The sequence below is a fragment of the Hypanus sabinus genome, chromosome 14 (genome assembly GCF_030144855.1).
Source record: "Hypanus sabinus isolate sHypSab1 chromosome 14, sHypSab1.hap1, whole genome shotgun sequence".
In the NCBI taxonomy this organism is placed as follows: domain Eukaryota; kingdom Metazoa; phylum Chordata; class Chondrichthyes; order Myliobatiformes; family Dasyatidae; genus Hypanus; species Hypanus sabinus.
Window position 1 is genome coordinate 69,364,836 of NC_082719.1, and position 23,912 is coordinate 69,388,747.

Below are 23,912 nucleotides of genomic sequence, written 5' to 3' on the forward strand. Positions count from 1 at the left end.
TTTTCTCTTGCATTCTCAATGTACTTGATCTGGTTCTTGTATGGGGAAAAAAATATCAATTGGCATGTATCATGTATTCTGTTAATTTCCTCATTCTATGTCCTTGGCAATGCAAGGAGTCAGAACTGAAGTACATCCTCCATAATGGTCAGTCATTGTTCCATTCTATCTTGGGTAGATCACCTGTCCTCACATATGTAGAAGTTGTACTTCAGTTTTTTCAGTGCTCTTCTCCATTACTAATATTCACAATTCTCACCATATTCACTAGCGGCAATGCCCTCTTCCTAAGAATTTGAGTTGAGGCTTTCTCATAAAAGTGTTCCAGATACATTTTCTTATGCAGGCTGATTCAGTCCTGTGTGTGACAATGGTCACCTCACAGAATAAAATTAATTAATCACAATCATTATCCAGTGACTCTAAAGGCTTCATTGGCAATTGAAACCAGAAGGATGACAGGCAACCCTGTTTCTTTTGCTGATGCATTCATCATTGTCTACAAAATATTATTTGCTTTGATTTTTGTTCATCAGTTTGAAATTTGTTGAAATAAAAGTAATTGTTCTTCCACCTGTAACATATAACCAGGATGAATGATAGAGCAGGAACGGAATTGAATGGAATTATGGGTCATCTTTTTTCTGCATTGTAAAATTGTATGGAATAAATAATATGCTATTGTGGCCAGTTAAGATTTTTTCATCACAAATAATGGGAGAGGTATGGTGGTTTGAATTAAAACCTAAAGCAGGAAAGATTGGAATTCTTTGCACCTAATTATTTAATTGTGTCATTTTTCAGATTGTTTTGGCAACAAATATTGCAGAAACAGGAATCACAATTCCCGATGTTGTCTTTGTCATTGATGCTGGAAAGACTAAAGAAAACAGGTTTGTTTAGAATGTATTATGTAGTCAGAATTCTTTTAATTGCTATATATTTTGCAGCTGTCTTTCTGATTTTGTAACTGAATGATACTTAAAATATTTCAGTTACTATTATAAATCTATACTACTACATATAACTTACAGTTTTTGTCATTAAATCTGTTCTGTAACATTCATCTGAATGAAATATTTGCTAATGCAGATTTTTTCAACATCTTGTAAATTTGTAGACTACGTGATCATTTAGCTTATGTTATTTGTAGGTATCGGGAAAGTAGCCAAATGAGCTCATTGGTGGAGACATTTATCAGCAAAGCCAATGCACTTCAGAGGCAGGGTCGAGCTGGTCGTGTTCGAGAGGGATTCTGTTTTCGTTTGTACACAAAAGCAAGGTGAATACTCAGAAAATCTGAAAGTGACATTATTGTCTGTGATTGCTTCAATGAGAGTTTTTCTATCCTATCTTTTTAATGTGATACTTTAGCAAAATACCTTGTCTCCTATAATAATGATACAGAGCAAGTGGGCAAACAGGAGCAGTATATTTATTGGGGGAAGAAAAGCACTACAGGGCCAATGGTATAGATCAGAAGCCAGAAGATGACAAGAAGCCCATATTAAATCTGTGATAAGCTAATCTATCTCCCTTTTACTGGAGTATTTAAGAAGTCTCCCTTGGAGGGTTATGCAATATTAGAAGTTTAGGCTTGTCTGTTAGTGACTCGCTCAGCAAAACTTCAATACAACCTTAACATACATTAACTCTATTAATATATATTAAATCCTTGTGCATAGAAATACGTACTTTATTTGCTTATCATGTCACATATTATTTTCAAAGCATCAAGTTTTCCAGGTTCAACAGTCCACAGGTCCTGCTATAACCTGGAAGGACCTGTAGATTCAATTACTGATAGCCATTATTCATGTTCAAAATATTCCAGTTAGTAGAGCGAGACTGCTACATTATGGGAGTTGTTTTCAATGAGGTATTCCCAGAGCACCTCGTACACATATTTTGGAAGTTGACCATTGGGTTGAACTCCTCATTCAGGAACCAGCAGGCTCACAATATTAGCTGAGAATGAAGCAGTTGCATGCGTAAGAATTTGTTTATAGTTTTGTTAAATTAGTAGATCAAAGACTAAGTCAACCATTAAGTTTATTGCATTTTAAACAATATTTTGGGTTTGCTTGTTCATATATCTTTTCAAAAGTTTGATAAATGTGTTATGTTGCACAGAATTAGTGTTAGTCAATTAGCAAAATTTTTAAAATTTATTTGTTCATTCTTTTTAGGCAATGGACACTTATTTAGAATTATAGCACACAGGAACAGGCCTTTCAGCCCATCTGGTCCATGCCAACCAAGATGCCCCACCTAAGCTAGTCTCATTTGCGAGTGCTTATTTACACTTCTAAAAAAAACTTTGAATTGTGTAGAAAGGTTTGCTTTGAAACCTTGTAATATTTGAAATTATTTTTGCTATTATATTTTCATTATGAATGTTTATTTTCAAATGGGGCCTTTATTTTAAAGAGATAATGTAATTTGCTTTATTTATCTAGGTATGACAGTTTCATAGATTACTCTGTCCCAGAAATCTTACGAGTACCCTTGGAAGAGCTTTGTCTTCATATCATGGTAATATTTACTTCGAATTTCAGACCTTAAATAACGCTAAGATTGCCCATTAATGTATAGTTACGGCATCGTTGTGTGTTTCCAAAAATATTTAAATCTATTACATGCTGATATAATATGTTATTCTCTAGTGCAAATCTACATTCTGATGTGTTTATTATGGTGTTCTCATTTAATTACTAATATGGTTTAAAGTAATAGAAGAAGCAACAGTGTTAAATGTGTCAGTACTAATGGCAATGTGAGTGGTGTTGGGTATGTGCAGAGCAAGAACGACAATGGAGTAGTAGGGTTAAACATTTTTACTGAATCATGTTAGCTGCAGTACACACTAGGCAACTTATAGTACAGGAGTGACCAACTGGGCCCGATGAGACAAAAAGCATGCGAGCTTACTACATTCTTGCAATCGATTTAATATGTTTCAGGGGAAACTGGAAAATCCAAAGAAACCCCAGTCACTGATAAAGAAAACATGCAAGTATCTCCAAAGACAGCACTGGAGGCTGAACCTGAATCACTGGAATTGAGACAGCAACTGTAGAAATCATGCAACTGTGCTGCCTGAATTCTAGCCCAAGGGCACAGTTTTTAAAGCTAATCAAAGTAGATAGATACTTTATTGATCTCAAAGGAAATTACAGTGTCACAGCGGCATTACAAGTGCACAGATATACAAATATTAAAAGAGAGGAAAGAAAGAATAAAAATAAGTCTTAACTCTTCCCTGGCTGCAGGTTGTCTCATTATACTAATGGCCAAGGGTAAGAATGACCTAATATAGCGCTCTTTGGAGCAATGCATTTGTCTTAGTCTAGTACTGAAAGTGCTCCTCTGTTCAGCCAAGGTGGCATGCAGACGATGAGAAACATTGTCCAGCATCGCCAGGATTTTCTGTTGGGGCTTGAACATCCAAACCACATGCAGGTGGTTACCATCTTAATTGCAGTACTTGTCTTTAGTATGAGCTGGGGGATTGGCTTATTGAATGCTGACTTTCTGAATACTTACTAGTGATCGTGTCATACAACAAAAGAAATAGGCCCATCAGCTCACCTATTCCATGCTGATTATTGAGTTCCTATTAATACTCATTCAATTTACCATCCATTATCCAAGACTTTGATAATTCATATACATGTCTAGATACTTCATTATGAGAGTATTGACTCCTCCAGCCACTCAAGGCAGTACCTTCCAGATTCTGACCACCACCTACAAGGGAAAATATTCTTTCTCTGATTCCCTCTTAGACCTCTTACCCCTTGCCCTAAATCTATGCCCTCTAGCTATTGACATCTATGTTATTGGGAAAAGTTTCCTACTATGTAACATATCTAATCTGTCACAATTGTATATACTTCTGTTAAAATTTGTCAGCTCACTTTATTTCACTGAAAACAGCTAGTCTATCCAGTATTTTCTCATAACTCTAATACTGAATCCCAGGCAGCATCCTGGTGATCTCTTCTGTACCTTCTTCAGTGCATTAACATTGTTCCTTTTGTATAGGGTGACCAGAACTGTACACAGTACTCTAACTGTTCACCAACCCATGATATTTGAAGTTGTTTCATAACGCTCTTGTTATTTATTGAAAGCAAGTATCCCTTGGTCTTTTCCATCACCTTGTCTCCCTGTGCTGTTATGTTTACGGATCCTTGAATTTGTCCACTGAGGTCCCTCTGTTCCTCTGTGCTTCTTAGAGCCCAACATTCATTGTGAATGTTCTACCTTTTATTAGTCCTCACAAAATGTATCACCTCAGAATTATCAGGATTGTTCCATCTGCTGGTGTTCTATCTATTGTACCAACTGATCAGTATCATTTGGTATCTTATGACTATCCTCCTTGCAATCATCATGTCCTTCACAACATCTCTGTGTCAGTGGGCAGCTTTCTCTTCCAGTGTCTACATTCTGCCAAGATATTTTTTGCACATCTGGAGTGATAACCCTGAAGAGAGTCATCAGGCTAAGTGAAGCAGGAGCAGGCTCTCTGGCTCATCAGCCTTTTGGTTGGGGGACAAGAAGATGTAAAGGATCAAAAGAAGATTTGTCTGCTGTATTATTCATTATTCCCTTGGCAGATTATTATTAAGATAATTTATTGTAAATTTCTTAATTTTAACAATCCAGACTGAGTTCATTGAAACTCAAATGGCTTGGAACAATGAAAGAAAACTATGAACAATACATTGAGGTTTTTATTTCAGCCACTTACTTTGGTAAAATATTTGTTAGTTGTTATTAAAAAGGTTTTTGTTGACCTAGTGTGGTTTACGATCTCAAAGAACTGGAAATGTAAAACTCTTGCACATGTGTTTTAAAAAAAAAATTATACAACTTCCTTTGACAGTCTCTTACAGAATCGTCTCATGCTCCATCTGCTCTTATCAATACTTATAGCTTCAGTTGCATAGGGATGTTTTCATGACAGTAAAAGTTAACACTGTTCTTGTTTAACTGGTTGATAACCATTCATACTTTTCCTATGTGCTATGATTTTTCTCATTTGTTTTGAATTTTAAGAAATGCAATCATGGATCTCCAGAAGATTTTCTTGCCCGAGCTTTGGATCCACCACAAATCCAAGTCATTAGTAATGCTATGAACTTGCTGAGGAAAATTGGAGCGTGTGAAATCAACAAACCTAAATTGACTCCATTAGGGCAACATCTTGCTGCCCTTCCAGTAAATGTGAAAATTGGGAAAATGTTAATTTTTGGAGCAATTTTTGGCTGTTTAGAACCTGTGGTAAGTAAAGTTGAAATACAAGTTAAAGATTTCAATTTGTGTAGTTTGGCATTAAAAATTCTCTGCTCATTATATCCTATGGTAAAATAAATTTGCTGAACCTTTTAAATCTGGAATCATTAACTTGGTTAATTGTTCATTTAGTTGGTGTAAGCCACATTCTCTTAGTATTGTTTCTGAGCAATCAAGCTGATTTATCAGTAATGCAATCTAAATTCATGTATGCTCATCACCATGCCTAAGACTCTGCCAAATGAGTCTATTTGAATCTGGGCTCCGTGATGAATGCAGAAGAGCATGGCAGGATCAGCATCGTGTAAACATGTAAAGCTGTAGTATTGGTTAACAAATATGATCATAGAGAGTCCCATGAACACTTATTCAATGATAGCTGAAATAAGACAAGGATGAGCTATTTACAGCAGTGCGAGTAAATAATCCAAAACTGTTCAGAGTTTCTGCTATCACAAAAGCTGCTTTTAAGGCAACTTAATTCCCTTCATGTGATAGCAATAATCTGCTGAATATTCTGGATGCAACAAAGGCTTAACAACCCAATTGCAGAGCTTAAAGATTGACAGACCACTAACCAGCAAGGTGATGGTTATATTTATTAAATCATGTGGAAAAAATAGCTCCCATGTTAGAAAACAATAAAGAACAATGAATTGCATTTGATTAGTTACCAAATTGCTAGTTTACTTTCAATCATGAGAAAAGCAAAAGAAACTGTCATGAGAATTTTGTGGTGTACTCGCCAGTATCCTTGATGACTATTGATCAGGACTGATCGGTGCTGAGGTTGGCATTTTTTTAAAAAAAGCCTAGTAAATTAAAGGCAGTCAGAATCTGAGAAGTTTGAATTGGTTGGTGCAACATCTAGCATTCCATTCACAGCTCTATTCGGACTTGGGCTGATATGTCAAATAACATAAAATTGCTTATACATCTTCCCTATGATTAATAAGTATACATATGATTCTGACTAAAACTTTTATGTAAAATTCTCCATTTTCTTTATCTTCCCATAAAACAAACTTCATTAGTTAAGATTTTGGTCAACTCTTCCAGAATTTTTCAGGTTGACATACATTTTCTCATTGGACTTCAGGTCTTATTTTTAAAATGCATGATAGCGATGCAAGTTAATGGGCAACAGTGCACATCAGGAAACAGTGGCCATAATGCTCTCTGTGAAAGGGTGCAAGCGGTTTTCAAGATGCTCTGCCTCAAGGGGGATGGAAATTGCTGGTAAATGTTTATAATTTGTGCCAAATACTGAGCGAAACATATGATTTGTTTACAGGCAATCATTGCTGCTGCCATGACTGAAAAATCTCCCTTTGTTACTCCAGTGAATGGAAAAGATGAAGCAAACCTTGTAAAAGCAGCCATGTCATTGTCTAATTCAGATCATCTGACTATTTATAATGCATATTTAGGGTATGCCTCAACCTTTGTCATTGTGTTGTCTGTTAATAACTAAACTTGAAAGAAATGTTTTTGGATTTCTATAACATAATTATATGCATCAGGTACCCTTCAATTAGTGATCCCATTGCATCTAAATTTGATGTTTTGTTTCAATGTTAAGATGGAAGAATGTGCGGCGTGATGGCTATCGTGCTGAAATGGCTTATTGCAAGAAACACTTCTTGAGCAGGACTGCACTTCTAACAATGGAGGTCTGTACTTTGATTCTAATAAACACTAATTTTGTGCTTTTATTCTAATAAATGTTGTAGTTTGTGCCTTTCAAGATTTTTGTGCTGATATATCATGTCTTCCCAGGTGTTTAAGATTATACATAGTCTCATAACCAAAGGAAGTTTAGAGAATGAATGGATAGCTATGTTGAGCTTTTAGCATAAATTAATTTGTATTTAAAGGATTAAGTTCCACATTTTTTATTAATGAAATTATAATTGTAAAAGAAAAACCTCAAGCAGAATGGTTGCTCATGATATGTTTCTGGAAAATAACCTTGCAGGATGTTAAACAAGAACTCATCAAGCTGATGGAGGCAGTCGGTTTTGTGTCACCAACGTCCAGAAGAACTAAGAATCAAAGCTGCAATTCAGGGTCCTTGCCAGAGTACTATAAACAGAGCTTATCAAATCAGGAAGTGCCCCTTCTTAAAGCTGTATTAACAGCAGGACTCTATGACAATATTGGGAAGATTATTTATATTCCATCAGTAGACATCGCTGACAAGGTGATTTGTTCCATAGAAACTGCACAAGGTAAAGCACAACCACACCCTTCATCTGTCAACAGGGATCTTCAGACCAATGGCTGGATTTTGTACCAGGAAAAGGTAACTGATCGATAGTTGATGTACTCATTTTGGTGTGATCTTTAGAGGATATTCTGAAGGCTTTTGTCCAGCTTGTAGTTGGTACTTTGTTGTCGTGTGAAAAGAAGTGTAATCTGCAAAAGGTGTCGAAGAAATATTGATGTGTTTCAGATATTAGTTCAGGCAGTGCTAATGCAGAGAAATAAAAAAAGCCAATGTCACAAACAAATATAACAAAGGTGGATGGTCCTGATATGGACAGAGTGAATGAATTGTATTATGTTAGAGAATATGATATTTCCAACGCATCTGCAAGAAGAGTTGCAACAACTTTTCTTTCGCTTTTCTGTTTTATTTTCCTGGAGTTATTTTTACTGCCCATTATGTCCTGGTGTTTAGAGCAGCAATGAAAGTTCTCCATATCTGGAGGTGTTCAGGGCTCCCTCGTCATATCTATCAGTACCCCGGTTGTTACTTCCTGGTGAAGGCTCAAGAATACCATCACACTCAGATGTAGAAGGATTCTTCATTGCTGTTTCCATAACAATTTTGTTTTACCAGTCAGCATTGTTAGCCATGAGCTGAACCCCTGAACCTGGAGGACTGGTAGACCACTCTTAGTCTGGCCCCTACCTTTTGATCTGTTTGGCATAGGTGACCCTACCAAGAGCCAAAGTATAAAGCCCTGACTCCTCCCAACATAGCTCTCCAGGTAATTGAGGCACGCAAGCCTCCAAATCACAACAAGGTTGTGGTCCTCTTGGAGGAGAAGACAGAGAACAAAATCTTGGATTCCAATATCTCTTCTGACCTTTCTCACCCTTCACTTTCCTCTGACCTCATTACTTTCCTGCAGTTATGACCCCTGCCTTATTTTCACTATCTGATCATCTCTTTGATTCCCAAACAATCTTATCGTAAGAGATCTCAGCTTCATCTTATCCACATGTGTCCATGACATTTAAGATATGTTCTGCCATCTACTGTTTCAAGTTCCCTAACACTAACTAATTCATCTTCCTTTTTCATGTATAGCCCCTGTAAAGCTCAATCCAAAATCTGCTCTTCCTTGAAGGAGAGAGGGAAGAGATTTAATAGGAACCCTGGTGGGGGAGGGGATGTTGCAACTTTTTTTTTATCCAGAAGGTGATCAATTTATGGAAATAGCTGCCAGAAGAAGTGTTTGAAGCAGTTACATTAACAACATAAAAAGGTACTTGGACAGGTACACAAATAGGAAGCGAGGATATGGGCTAAATGCAGGCAGACTGGACTACTGGAGATGGGAATCTTGGTTGACACGGACCAGCTGGGCTGAAGGGTTGTCTCCATACTGTGGGCTATCTATATCTGTGACTAGAGACCCAATCCACTTCAATAAGCTCATTTGCTAGATTGAACTCATCTTTGTATTGAAATATTTTTTTCAGCTTCCTTCATTTCTGTCACCTAAAAGGTGCAGTGTTAGGTACTCACTGTGGGATGTGTGGAACAGTATTTGTTTTAGTCCTACTCAAGCTCCACTCTCTCAACTCCTTTTCTCAATTACATTGATTCTGTTCCCTGTATACATACAGGATTTAAATTTCATTACTTTTGCTGGCAGTTTGCAACATGCTCTGACTTCCACATGGTCCATCTCAGATTCTTGCATCAATTTTCTGGATTTCTTTGACCGAACAAGATTTCTTTTCCTTCCAGTGCCAGCATGTCATAAATCTTTTAAGTAACTGATCAAGTCACTTTTTGGTTAGTGTAGAACTGACCAATTAATGCTCCCTATCTAAACTATTAAAGGTACTGCTTTTTAAGTGAATTGAATTGCACCTTCAGCTAAGAAATCCCACAGAAGATTGTTTTCTCATTTTTATGAATCTGTACTGTAACTTCTGGCAATATTGTACTTAAATGCTATAGCCTTTCTTTTATAAATGCTATGTACAAAATGGAGTCTCATACAATTCTGCATATAAAAATCACTCATAAGCAGAATAACTACATGAAGAGGTTGCTGAAGAGATAGATGCATTAGTAATGATCTTTCAAGAATCACTTGATTCTGGCATGGTTCAGGAGGACTGAAAAATTTCAAATGTCACTGCACTCTTTAAGAAAGGAGGAAGGCAAAAGAAAGGAAGTTACAGGCTCGTTAGCATAACCTCAGTGGTTGGGTAAGTGTTGGGGAGTCTGTTATTAAGGATGAGGTTTCAGGATGCTTGAAGACTAATGATAAAATAAGTCAGTCAGCATGGTTTCTGTAAAGGGAAATCTTGCCTGACAAATCTGTTAGAGTTTGAGGAAGTAACAAGCAAGGTGGACAAAGGAGAGGCAGTAGATGTCATTTACTTGGATTTTCAGAAGGTATTTGATAAGGTGCCACACATGAGGCTGCTTAAGATAAAATCCTATTGTGTAAACAGGGAAGATACTGGCATGGATAGAGGAATGGCTGACAGTGGCAGGAAGCAGTGAGTTGGAATAAAGCAATTTTTTTTTCTGGTTGACTGCCAGTGGCTGATGGTGTTCCTCAGGGGTCAGCATTGGAACCACTACTTTTCACATTGTTTGTCAATGATTTGTATAAAGGAATTGATGGCTTTGGGGCAAAGTTTGCAGATGATATGAAGATAGGTGGGGGGGAGGTGAACAAATGCAATAGCAGCAGAACTTGGACAAATTGGAAGAATGGGCAAAAAAGTGACAGATGGAACACAGCGTTGGGAAATGTATAATAATACATTTTGGTAAAAGGATTAATAGTGCAGACTGTTATGTAACTGGGAAGAAAATTCAAACATCAGAGGCACAGAGGAACTTAGGAGTCCTTGTGTAAGACTCACTGAAGATTAATTTATAGGTTGAGTCTGGTGAAGAAGGCAAGTGCAACATAGGCATTCATTTCAAGGGGAATAGAATATAAAAGCAAGGAGATAATGCTAAGGCTTAATAAGACACTGGTCAGGCTGCACTTGGAGTATTGTCATAGTTTTGGGCCCCATATCTCAGAAAGGATGTGTTGTCATTGGAAGTAGTCCAGAGGAAATTCACAAGGATAATTTCGGAAATGAAGGGGTTAACGTATACCCGATGGAATTTAGAAGAATGGGGGAGGATTTCATTGAAACCTACCAAATGCTGAAAAGATGAGGTAAGGTAGAGATGGAGAGGATGCTTACTATGGTAGGGACATCCAGAACTAGAGGGCCTCAAAATTGAAGGGTGACCTTTTAGAACAGAGATGAGGAGGAATTTCTTTTTAGCCAGAGAGTAGCGAATCTGTGGAATGTTCTGCCATAGACAGCTGTGGAGTCCAAGACCATGGGTATATTTAAAGCAAAAATTGATAGTTTCCTGATTGGTCAGGGCATCGAAGGATATGATGAGACGGCAGGTGTGTGGCGTTCAGTGGGATCTGGGATCAGCCATGATGGAATGGCAGAGCAGACTTAGTGGGGTGAATGGCCAAATTCTGCTCCTATGTCTTATGGTCTTATAATTTTATACAGTAGTCAAATTATATGGTCATAGTTGAGGAGCTAGATGTATATTTTTGAGTTTTGTTAACAAATTTGTTTTCCAATGGATCATTCCACTTTTGCTTTCCATCCAAGGTGAAGTACAGCAAGATCTATGTGCGAGAGACAACCCTGATCTCACCTTTTCCAATCTTACTTTTTGGTGGTGAGATTGAGGTCATGCATCGTGAAAGGTTACTTTCAGTTGATGACTGGATACATTTCCAGGTGAGAAATATTTAATTATTTTTCTACATTTTAATTCGCCCGTTCATTTACTATTTGCAGTGTCTTATTGCCCTTCTCCGCTGCCTCTACCACACTGCTCTTTATATTTGTACAAACATTTTCTGCACAATTTGGTCTAGCAGAACCTTGACTACTAAATTTTCTTTCTTATTTTCAAATATCCTTTTTCTTGTCATAGTAATCTCCTCTACCTCTTCATTCATGTAGAGATTCCTCCAGTATGCCCTCTTGTACATCCCTGATTTCAATGCTTTACCTTAGTGCAGAGTACCTGTGTGGCCTTTCCCCTCAATAATAAGTATACCACTTTGGATACAGTTGGGGTGGATGAGCTACCAGGGGAAGCCCAGGACCAGGTCTCTGGCTCTGTGGCTCCGAAGGGAAAGGAGGAAAAGAGAAGTGCAGTAGTGATAGGGGGTTCCATAGTTAGAAAACAGATTCTGTGGACGTGAAAGACGCGCCTGGATGGTATATTGCATCCCAGGTGCCAGGATTGGGTCCACAGCACCCTAAAGGGGGAGGATGAGCAGCCCGCAGTCATGGTACATGTAAGTACCAACAACATGGATAGGAAAAGAGAGGAGGTCCTGAGGAGGGAATATAAGGAGTTAGGCAGAAAGTTGAAAAGCAGGACCTCCAGGGTAGTAACGTCTGGATTGCTGCCTGTGCCACGTGCCAGGAGGGTAAGAAAAGGATGATTTGGCAGATGAATGTGTGATTGAGGAATTGGTGCAGGAAGTAGGATTTCAGATTTCTGGTTCATTGGCATGACTTCTGGGGAAGATGTGATCTGTACAAAAAAATGGGCTACACCCTATGTTCCCTCTAAGCTGTGTGTGCGTGTGCGCGCACACGTTTTTCAACCAGTGCACAAAGGAAATTAATGTGCACACAAAAGGTTAGTTACTTAAATTAATGTAATAATTAATAATTATACTTATTGAAAATAATCTTTTAGCTAAATGTTTCTGTTAACTAGTTACTCGGTTTTTCAAATACCACAATGCACGTCACTAATTTCTTGTTCTGGTTTGTACAGCTGTATCACAGCAGCAGCTATCTTTGGCGGATAATGTTCATATCGTAAAGTTTACAAAGATTTGTTTAAAATCCTGTAGATAGCTTACTGAGTTTTTATTGAAAAAAATATTGATTCACTATGTTGAATTCAAAAGAAGTGAAGGGCGTGAAGCAGAAAAGAACTGCAAATTTGTTTAAAGTTGAATGGCTTAACAAAATAGTAGAAACAGCTACACCAAAAGCTCATGAGGTCATGAACATTCAGCTACAAGAAATCTTTATGTATGATTCAGAGACTGGAGTTACCTGTTTGTGTTGTTGTGATGTGAAAGTTGCTGGAGAATTTGCTGGTGGAAAGAAGTGGGATGATATTTGGAAATTTGACTTTTTGAAGGGTCATTTGGCAAGTTAATCGCATTTGCGCAGTGTACAAGGCTCAGGCAACAGAACCTGTCATTACCCATTACAGAAATGCTATGTATGTTACGGTTGAGTGCAGATGAGCAAGAGCAAAAACCATCAAACCCAAAGGAGATCAAAGAATGGGTAAATGCCAAAGACAGGAGAAAGAAAAAAAAAACTGACTTAAATATGTATGTTATTTTGTTGTTATTCTGTGCAGTTTTATGTCAAATATTTTGTAAGCCTACATAATACAAACAAATGTGAGGTATTGTACTTTGGAAGGACAAACCAAGGTAGAACATACACGGTAAATGGTAGGACACTGAGGAGTGCAGTAGAACAGAGGAATCTAGGAATACAGAAACAAAATTCCCTAAAAGTGGCGTCGCAGGTAGATAGGGTAGTAAAGAGAGCTTTTGGTATTTTGGCCTTTATAAATCAAAGTATTGAGTTGGAATGTTATGGTGAGATTCTATAAGGCATTGGTGAGGCTGAATTTGGAGTATTGTGTGCAGTTTTGGTCACTGAATTATAGGAAGGATATTAATGAGGTTGAAAGAGTGCAGAGAAGGTTTACAAGGATGTTGCCGGGACTTGAGAAACTGAGTTACAGAGAAAGGTTGAATAGGTTAGGACTTCATTCCCTGCAGCGTAGAAGAATGAGGAGAGACTTGATAGAGGTATATAAAATTATGATGGGTATAGATAATGAATGCAAGCAGGCTTTTTCCACTGAGGCTAGGGGTGAGAAAAACCAGAGGACATGGGTTAAGGGTGAAGGGGGAAAAATTTAAAGGGAACATTGGGGGGGGCTTCTTCACACACAGTGGTGGGAGTGTGGAATGAGCTGCCAGATGAAGTGGTAAATGCGGGCTCACTTTTAACATTTAAGAGAAACTTGAACAGGTACGTGGATGAGAGGTGCATGGAGGGATATGGGCCAGGTGCAGGTCAGTGGGACTAGGCAGAAAAATGGTTCGGCACAGCCAAGAAGGGCCAAAAGGCCTGTTTCTGTGCTGTAATGTTCTGTGGTATAAAGTGTACCATGTGTGCATTCAGTCACACATACTTATTTTTGTCACAGGAAAAAAATGTTGCACAACGTAAGATTTTTGCGCACACTGACCTCTAAAAGTTAGAGGGAATATTGGTTACACCTGAACCCGAGAGGGCCAATATCCTTGCAGACAAGTTTGCTAGGGCTGTTGGGTAGGGTTTAAACTAATTTGTCAGGGGGATAGGAACCAGAGTGATTGGGTTGCGGATGGGACAATTAATGTTCAAATTAGATGCAGTGTGTACTGAAGCTGTGAGTAAGTACAGGCAGATAATTGAGCAAAATTGCACTCAGTGGGATGAATTAAAGTGTAACAGGGGGCCAAAATAAAAAAGAGTAATGATTACAGAATTGAAGGTGTTATATTTGCATGCACATAGTATACGGAATAAGGTAGGTGATTTTGTAGCGCAGTTAGAGATTGGCAGGTATGATGTGGGCATCTAAGTCGTGGCTGAAAGATCATAGTTGGGAGCTGAACATCCAAGGATACATATTGTATCAAAGGGACAGTCAGGTAGAGGAGGAGGGATGCTTTTATTGAAGAAGAATGAAATCAAATCCTTGAAAAGAGATGGCATATTATCAGAAGAATTTGAAAAACGTTAACGGTATAAAATCTCTTGACGTGAGTTATATACAGGCCTCCAAACAGCGGCAAGGATGTGGGCTACATATTACAATGGGAAATGTGGCGCGTGGCCAAGTGGTTAAAGCATTCGTCTAGTGATCTGAAGCTCATTAGTTCGAGTCTTGGCTGAGGCTGCGTGTGTGTCCTTGAGCAAGGCATTTAACCACACATTGCTCTGCGATGATACCGGTGCCAAGTTGTATGGGTCCTAATGCCCTTCCCTTGGACAACATGGGTGGTGTGGAGAAGGGAGACTTGCAGCTTGGGCAACTGCTGGTCTTCCATAAGAAAAATCTTGCCCAGGCTTGCACCCTGAAAACTTTCCAAGGCACAAATCCACGGTCCATCGAGACTAACAGAGGCCTGCACAGAATGGGAAATAGAAAGGGCATGTAAAAACAGCAATGTTGCAATAATCATTATAGATTTCTAATATGCAGGTAGATTGGGAAAATCCAAAAGAGAGAATTTGTAGAATGTCTACAAGATGGCTTTTTAGAGCTGGTTGTGGTTGAGCAAACTAGGGGAACAGTAATTCTGGATTGGATTGTTATGTAATGACCCAAATTGGATTCAGAAGATTAAGGTTAAGGAACCCTTAGTAGGCAGTGATCATAATATGATAGAAATTACCCTGCAGTTTGAGTTAGAGAAGAAAAAGTCAGACCCATCTATTACAGTAGAGTTAATGGAATTAGAAAGGCATGGGAAAGGAGCTAGCCAAAGTTGATTCGAAGGGGACACGAGCAGGGATGATGACAGAACAGGAATGTCTGGTGTTTATGGGGGAAATTCAGAAGTGCAGAAAGGATGCATCCTAAAGATGAAGTAGTACTCTAAAGAAAGAATAAGGCAACCGTGGCTGACAAGGGAAGTCAAAGACAACATAAAAGCAAATGAGGGAGCATATAATGTAGCAAAAATTAAGGGAAGGTAGAGTATTAGGAAACTTTAAAAACCAACAAAAGGCGATCAAAGCCATAAAGAGAGGAAAGATGAAATATGAAGGTAAGCTAGACAATGATATGAAAACATACAAAAAGTATATTCAGCTATACAGTATAAAGAATAAAAGAGAGACAAGAATGGATATTGACTGCTGGAAAATGACACTGGAGAAGTAGTACAAGAGCACAAAGAAATGGTGGAGGAACTTAATTAGTATTTTGTGTCATTCTTCACTGTTGAAGACACTAGCGGAATACCAGAAATGCGAGAGTGTCAGGGGGCAGAAGTGAGTATTGTTTCTGTCACTAAGAAAAGGTGCTTGGGAAGCTGAAAAGTCACCTGGTACAGATGGACGACACCCCGGGGTTCTGAAAGAGATTGTGGAGGCATTAGTAATGATCTTTCAAGAATCACTCAGTTCTAGAGGACTGGAAAATTACAAGAGTCCCTCCACTCTTCAAGAAGGGGGAGAAGCAGAAGAAAGGAAACTATAGGCCAGTTAGCCTGACCTCAGTGGTTGGGAGGATATTGGGGTCTATTACTAAGGATGAAGTTTCAGGGAACTTGGAAGCACATAAATAAAATGGACCATAGTCATCATGGTTTCCTTAAGGGGAAATCTTGCCTGACAAATCTGTTTAAATTCTTTGAGGAGATGGCAGGATGATAATATGCGGATGATATGAAGATAGGTGGAGGTGCTGGTAGTGTGGAGGAAGCAGGGTGTGTGCAGAAGGATTTGGACATATTGGGGGAATAGGCAAAGAAGTGGCAGATGGAATATAATGTAGGGAAATGCATGGTTATGCACTTGGCATAAGGAATAAAGACTAACTGGGGAGAAAATTCAAAAGTCAGAGGGACTTGTGATATCCTAAAGGTTAACTTGCAGGTTGAGTGAGTGGTAAGGAAGGCAAATGCAATGTAAACATTCATTTCGAGAGGACTGGAATATAACAGCAAGGATGTAATGCTGAGGTTTTGTGAGGCATTGGTCAGGCCATACTTCGAGTATTGTGAGCAGTTTTACACCCCTTATCTAAGAAAAGATGTGCTGGCATTGGAGAGGGTGCGAAGGCGGTTCACGAGAATGAACTCGGGAATGAAAAGATTAACATACAAGCAGCATTTGATAGCTCTGGGCCTGTACTTGTTGGAGTTTGAGCAAATGAGAGTGGATCTCATTATGACCTAGCAAATATTTGTATAAAATGAATGTGGAGATGATTTTCCTACCATGGGGGAGTCTAGGGCTGGGGACACACCCTCAGAGTAGAGAAATGAGATGAGGAAACATTTCTTTAGCCAGAGGGTGGTGAATATGTGGAATTCATTGCCACAGATGGATAAGCAGGCTAAGCCATTGGGTATATTTAAGGCAGAGGTTGATAGGTTGTTGATTAATCAGGGCATCAAAGCATATGGTGTGAAGATCAGAGAATGTGGTTCAGAGGGATAGTAAATCAGCTGTGGTGGAATGTCAGAGCAGACTATATGGGCTGAATGGCCCAGCTCTGCTCCTATGACTTATTATTTAAATGCTGAGATAATGAAAGATTTTGGTATTTGAAGGGATCTAGGCATCCTTGCACATGAATCTTGATGGTTGTGCCCATATGGGCCAATACTCTGGAATTTTCTCCATATTCCCATCACCTTGCTAACTTAGATTTTTAAAGAGAGGATTTTGCACTTCTACAGTGTCTTGTATAAATATTCAGTCCCCAACTCTTTTTCAGATAAATGTGCATTACAATCAGGGATTTTTGACCAGTTGAACTGAGAGAATTTTTATTTGTGAATCACATGCTCCTTTTTCACAGAAGAGCCCCCAAAACAGGGAAGATTGTAAAACATGAAAAACTAAAAATTCGAAAACTGAAATGTCAGCAGTTCAAAAGTATTCATCCCCCTTTGCTTAGTACTTAGTTGAACTACTTCAGAGCTATTACAGCCAGTAGTCTTTTTGATAGTCTTGGTTAGCTTTGCACAATGTGTTGGAGTAAGATTTGCTTATTCCTCCTTGCAAAATTGCCCAAGCTATGCCAGCTTAGCTGGTGAGTGGCAGTGGTCAGCAATCTTGAGGTCTTACTAGAAATATTTGATTGGGTTAATTTCAAGACTTTGGGTCACAGAAGGACATCTATTTTCTTCATTTGAAGTCACTCCATGGTTGCTCTAGCAGTGTATTTTGGGTGGTTGTACTGTTAAAAGATGAATTTCCTCAGCAGTTTAATCTTTCTGGCCAAGGATTGGCAGTTTCAGGAGCAGTCCCTTTTGCTGAAAAGCATTGCCATAGTATGATGCTACCTCCACCATACTTTACAGTAGATGTGGTGCTACCTGGTTGATGTGCAGTATTAGATTTAAACCACACATACCGCTTACTGCTGAGGTCAAAATGTTCCACATTAGTCACATCCATCCACAAGATCTTCCACATCTTTACAGCACCTTCTAAGTGGTGCTCTGCAAAGTGTATACAGACAGGAAGGACTTTTTCCTTGCCACTCTGCCACTGAATACGTTTGGAGAGGTGGCTTGACCTAGGCAGTGTGGCTGTGGTTTTGTATTTTTTCCATTTTTACTTGAGAGACTGCACTGGGCTCTGAAGTATGTTTAGTCCTTTGAGATTTGTGCTTCTCTTTTCTATTATTATTTCCCTGACTTGCCTTGAATGCTCTTGGCTGCATTTTGGTTTGGTCTGTTGGAAATCTATCATACTGTTGGACCTTAACAGAGAGAAGGGGGTATTTATTCTTATAAATTCATTGAAAACAGGTGATCCTCCACTTTTCTATATCAACAAATTGGGTGAGTTTGTAAGGTAATCCACAGTCTTGCACTTGAAAGTTAGCATAGTAATTGCAAAGGGGGGGTGAATATTTTTTCAGACTCAATTTTGGTTTTTAATTTTTAGTAAATTGTTGACATGTTTTAGAATATCTCTTTAGATTTGACACGATGCACAAAGTTTTGTAGATTAGCTCAAAAGTTCTACTTCAATTTATTTTAAATTTAGAAAATGTGGATAAAATGTGAAAATATTTTTGAAGGCTGAATGCTTTTTCAAGGCACTATTAGGATCAGGGACAAGATTCAAATCATAATAAAGATGTGTATTTTAAACTGAAATTGCAAGGTTTACATGTTTTATTTTTCAGGCTCCTGTGAGGACAGGGATAATTTTTAAAGAGCTGCGAGCCTTAATTGAATCAGTGCTGCTGAAGAAACTTGAAGATCCTAAAATGTCAATTGAAAGTAATTGTACTTTCCTTATTCTGTGCTGTATCCAATTAATATCATGTTTTTGAATACTTAATAGATGCCATGGGTAATTTGTGTATTTATTGAAACAATTTCTGCAAAGCTCTCTCTCTCCCCCTCTCCCCCTCATCTGCAGCTTGTTGCTAGTGCTGCATGAAAATTGCCAACACAGTATTGATTGACTAACTCCATTTGGATATAAATATAGCAATTTTCTTTGGAATTTTCTGATCACCCCAGTGAGTGTGAACTCTTTTGCCTACACGTACGCTAATTTCACCTCCTGGATGTGAATACCCATATTGTAAGGGAGAAACATGTAGGGAAAAAGAGTAGGGCTATATATTTCATCAAAGGCAATAATTACATGACTTCAAATAATCTATTATTGTAGTCATGAGGGTAGCCTTGGTAATTTATAGGAAAATTATTCAAATGAATATTGAAATTCGAAGACATTTATAAAAAAATATATATACATATAGCTCCTTTTCATTATACCGAATTATCTCAAAAGCATCTTAAAGCCAGTTAAGAACATCTGAAGTAATATCTCCGTTTCAATGTCAGAAACATTCCAGCCAATATCTGTACACAGACTCACTATTTGGGGAAATATAAATGTGTATTTTTTATAATATATGTATATTGATGGGCAAATAACTGAAAAGAATTAACTTGTGATGGTATTGCTCTTTTTCTTTTCAGATGATGAGATAATACAATTAATTGTGAAACTGATCAAGACTGAATACAGCGATTGAAGTAAAATATGGTTTCCTAATGCCTTGATATATTAATGTAAATATAATAATTTTACCTTCCTTGAAACCTAAGTTTAAATGATAAAGTGAACAATGCAGTTTTTTTGCTATTTTATAACATGTCCGATTGTCAATAAATGTTCCAATAATGATTCTTGTGGTCTTCTAGTTATCTTAATTATCACTGGTGTCCAAAGTCTGTAGGTTTCAATCTAATTATTAAGAATATCTCAAATCACAATGTCTATTTATTTTCCTGCTGTCAAGATAAAATCTTCTTTGGTCAAATGTAGCATAGCCATAAAGTGCTTCAAGCAAATTTTGTTATGCTCTTGTATTTCTTGCAGCATAACTCCTTCCAGATTGTCAGAAGAAATTGTTAACTCATAAGCAGTATTCACATTGAAGAGTGTTGATTAGATTTGTTATAAATTATTGTGAAAGTGAGCTGAACACTGGCTGAGATTTCTAGTGCACTTTTTTGTTTCCAGGGAGTCTAGAATGAAGCTAGCTCTCCTAATGGAATGAAAATCCCTTTCATCTGTAATGACTTGCTCACTAAGCACAATTGCTTCCAGTGCAATGCCAGTAATTGTTGAAACTGAAGCAAATTTGTGTGTGTATCCGAGAATGAGATCCAAAGGAGACTGGGATTTATCTTCCATATCTTCCAAATGCCATGTGGTTCATTAACTTTCTCTTTCAATGTTGGACTTTAATACGTGTTCACATTGACTTTATGCAAATTAATGTGTACAGAAGGTGAATGAATTTTGCTGATTAGAAAGAAATTTAAGTTCTATATATATTAAAAAAAATTCCCCAGGAAAGTTTTTGCATAACCAACTCCAAAAGAGCAGACGAGAAGGAATCCATATTAAAGCAATCGAAGTAACTGAAATCTAACAAAGTTTTCTCAAAGCACAATAAGCAGGATAAAGGTCTGTGGAAAATGTTACTCACTTATTTTTTGTCTTTTTTGGCGGGCTTCAACTGAAGTAGCACAGGAAATGTACTTAAATTGTGAGGATTAAATATTAATGCATATACTGACAAGGTGCTGAAGAAAATGAACATTTATGGGATGAAAATTTGGCAGGCACTGATGAAGATTTTCAAAACTGGAAATAGACCTACTGAAAAGGTTCAGCAAAACTTAAGAGCATTTAGTCAGCTATAATAGTGAAATCTAATGTGGAAGAATATTTGTACAACTAGGAAACAACTATTAGGACCTGACACTAAGTTTGGTTTGTTTTATGAGCCTATCCAAAAACAGATGTCCTAAAACAGGTTGTTTGAATTGAAACACTCCAAGTTCTGCATAATATAGAAACAAAGAAAACCTACAGCACAATACAGGCTCTTTGTCCCACAAAGCTGTGTCAAACATGTCCTTACCTTAGAAATTACCTAGGATTACCCATAGCCCTCTATTTTTCTAAGCTCCATGTACCTGTCCAGGAGTCTCCTAAAAGACTCTATCGTTTCCGCGTCCACCACTTAGTCGGCAGCCCATACCACGCACTCACCACTGCATTTTTTTAAAAAAACAACTTACCCCTGACATCTCCTCTATACCTACTTCCAAGCACCTTAAAACTGTGCCCTCTCATGCTAGCCATTTCAGCCCTGGGAAAATGCTCTTTAGTAAAACCCAGATTAATCCAGGATATAATACAGGACTGAATATGAAACTCTTAAACTGATTAAGAGACAATACTTAACTGAAGTTAAGCCACAAACTCCAACTAGATATGTGCAGTCATGAAGTGCAAGTCTGAGGAATAGGTTTTTCAGCTGAGTTCTCTCTGAAAGCTCCAACACCTTTGTGATTCTCATAAATCATCTATAACTCAGTTAAATCCCACAGTCTGATGGATGTGATTATGTTGAAGTATTACATTTAAATGGCAAGGTTTTAAAAATGGTTTCTGCATTTCACACCTGAGGATGTCATAGAGGACTGGAGTTATATCTAAATGAACCAGCCTGGGGAATAAATATTGTTCTCAATGGCAACTCCAATATTGTTTCTGAGAACACATCAAGCATGGAAGATGTTTCAGAGTTGATTATCTATGTATTTTTGTTTGGAGTTTCAAAGTGGAGCACACTGACAGTCTGGTTTGCCAGTGATGGATGGGGGAAGGAGACAACTATTATTTGTTGAAACTTCCTTCTATTTATGGTGAATGTGAAAACTGTTGACATGGTTAATCTGTTAATTTGGATTTCACGACTATTTGAATCTGTATGATTTACAGAAGTTTTACTCCAAAGTTTATGGATTTGAGGCGAATGTTCTTCTAGGGAAGTTGTAGTTTGGACGAGTTGCCGGAGTACACTTTGTAGATGATATAAACTATAATTATGGTGTACTGGTGATGAATGGTAGAAATGTTTAAAGTGATGGTCATTGGGGACATTTCTGAATTTAGTGACAATTTGAATCAAAAAGATTTATAGAAGTTTTTAACATTTTTGAGGTTAGTGAAAATTAATACTAGGGAATTTTAGATTCACTAAGAATTCAAATTTTAAGAAAAGTTTGGAATGAATATATACTGAACTATCAGAAAATGGGGAATGGTTCCCAATGCAGCAAATTGTGCAACATGATTCTTGCCAAGCTTGTGCATAGATGCAGTACCTCCTGAAACTTGATCTCGCAGTTAAATTATGTTCTGGGTACTAATAATTTGCACACTCATTTCTCCTTTATATTGTCATTCAGGATATATTTTAATTTTTGTTTTCTATTTAGCAAGGAACCGGCCCAATGACCCACATTGCCCAGCAACCCAACTATTTTAACAGTAGCCTAATCACAGGATGATTTTTTACAATAACCGAATAACCTACTAAATATTATGTCATTGAACTGTAGGAGAAAATCAAAAGAAACTCATACAGTTCACAGGGAGAATGTACAACTTCTTTACGGACAGTGCTGGAATTGAACTAGCAGCTGTGGAATGCCCTGAGCTTGTAATAGCATTGTGCTAACCACTACGCTACCATGTTCTGAAATGATTAGAATTTCCTTGGCAAATTAATAAGAACTTTCAATGAAATTTGGTTGTTACTGTACTCAGTCAAATTTCATTTAGTTTTCTTGTTGGAACTCGATGGTGATTGGTTAGAGAAAGATAATTTTAACAGTAGGTGGCAGAATAGCACCATGTTTAGATGGACTGAATTTTAGAATACAGTATATATTACGGTAGCATATTTTTGTATTTGGGGGGAAATGATTGATATGAAGTAATGTAAATAAGTGAGTTTGAATATTTGTTGTTGCTTCCCTCAACCATTGTACCTTAGTAGTTACAAAAAGTAAATATTTCAACAAAGTTATACAAAATGTTGTCAGCTGGATTGTTTGCAATTTCAGGAACAGATTTTCAAAACTATATACAAATTTTAGTTTTTGTGTATCTACTCTGACTTAAACGGAAGTTTATTTAAAAAGTGTAATCAAAGCTGCATCACTGCTTGGTGAAAACTGTCCTAAAGTGGACAGGAAGGCTCTACAACAGATAGTCAAAACTGCCCAATGCCTCACCGCCCGGAATCAACATATATACAGCAAGGTGCCAGAAAAGGTCCAGTACAATCATGAAGGATCCCACCCACCCTACTCATGGGCTGTTTGTTCCACTCCCATCAAGAAGGAGTCTACTTAGCATCCACGCCAGGACCACCAGACTCAAAACAATTACTTTCATGAAGCAGTAAGGCTGAACAACACCTCCACCCACTAACTACTACCTGTACTTTATTTCCTGTCAGTTACTTTATGTACAGCTGAGCATCACTTTATGGACATATAATCAATCTATTTATAAAAGCTATCTTGTGTATTTATATTAATTGTGTTTTTAATTATTATTGTGTTCTTTTATCTTTCCTGTTTTTTTGAGCTGCATCAGACCTGAAATAACCATCATTTCATTTTCCTTTGCACTTGTGTAGACGAAATGACATTAAACAATCTTGAAATATTTTAAATTGTCATTTAATCAAAGTGGACTTGGGTTTCATGTAATGTTCCAAGGTGTTGTTCTGCCTGTCTCCTGGTCAACATTTCTCTGTTAATTAAAGATCTTAAAGATAATCGTGTTTTATTTCTCATTAACTCTGTGGGTTATGGTGTGTGCACTAATTTATGAATATAAGAAATAGTAGCAGGAGGCAGCCATGTAGCCTTTCCAAGCCTTGTCTGCTGAGTATTGTGTGCAGTTCTGGTCCCCTAATCTGAGGAAAGACATTCTTGCCATAGAGGGAGTACAGAGAAGGTTCACCAGATTGATTCCTGGGATGGCAGGACTTTCATATGAAGAAAGACTGGATCAACTAGGCTTATACTCGCCGGACTTTAGAAGATTGAGGGGGGATCTTATTGAGACATATAAAATTCTAAAGGGATTGGACAGGCTAGATGCAGGAAGATTGTTCCCGATGT

General features: G+C 37.7%; 1 protein-coding gene across 3 annotated transcripts in view; it reads left to right on the plus strand.

Moving 5' to 3' along the window:
- The window catches only part of dhx29 (DEAH (Asp-Glu-Ala-His) box polypeptide 29), a 62,819-nt gene extending 39,023 nt beyond the window's left edge, over positions 1 to 23,796 (plus strand). Inside the window, exons 18-27 of one of the 3 annotated variants that reach the window (XM_059989412.1) lie at positions 805 to 893; positions 1,154 to 1,282; positions 2,460 to 2,535; positions 5,068 to 5,292; positions 6,599 to 6,735; positions 6,887 to 6,977; positions 7,283 to 7,609; positions 11,200 to 11,331; positions 18,578 to 18,674; positions 19,389 to 23,796. In XM_059989412.1, coding sequence (XP_059845395.1) covers positions 805 to 893; positions 1,154 to 1,282; positions 2,460 to 2,535; positions 5,068 to 5,292; positions 6,599 to 6,735; positions 6,887 to 6,977; positions 7,283 to 7,609; positions 11,200 to 11,331; positions 18,578 to 18,674; positions 19,389 to 19,444 — 1,359 coding nt within the window. In that variant the 3' untranslated portion in view covers positions 19,445 to 23,796. Of the gene's footprint in view, positions 1 to 804; positions 894 to 1,153; positions 1,283 to 2,459; positions 2,536 to 5,067; positions 5,293 to 6,598; positions 6,736 to 6,886; positions 6,978 to 7,282; positions 7,610 to 11,199; positions 11,333 to 18,577; positions 18,675 to 19,388 lie in introns of those variants that run through there. The other 2 variants (XM_059989414.1, XM_059989413.1) reach the window with 2 other exon arrangements.
- Positions 23,797 to 23,912: the final 116 nt, after the last annotated feature.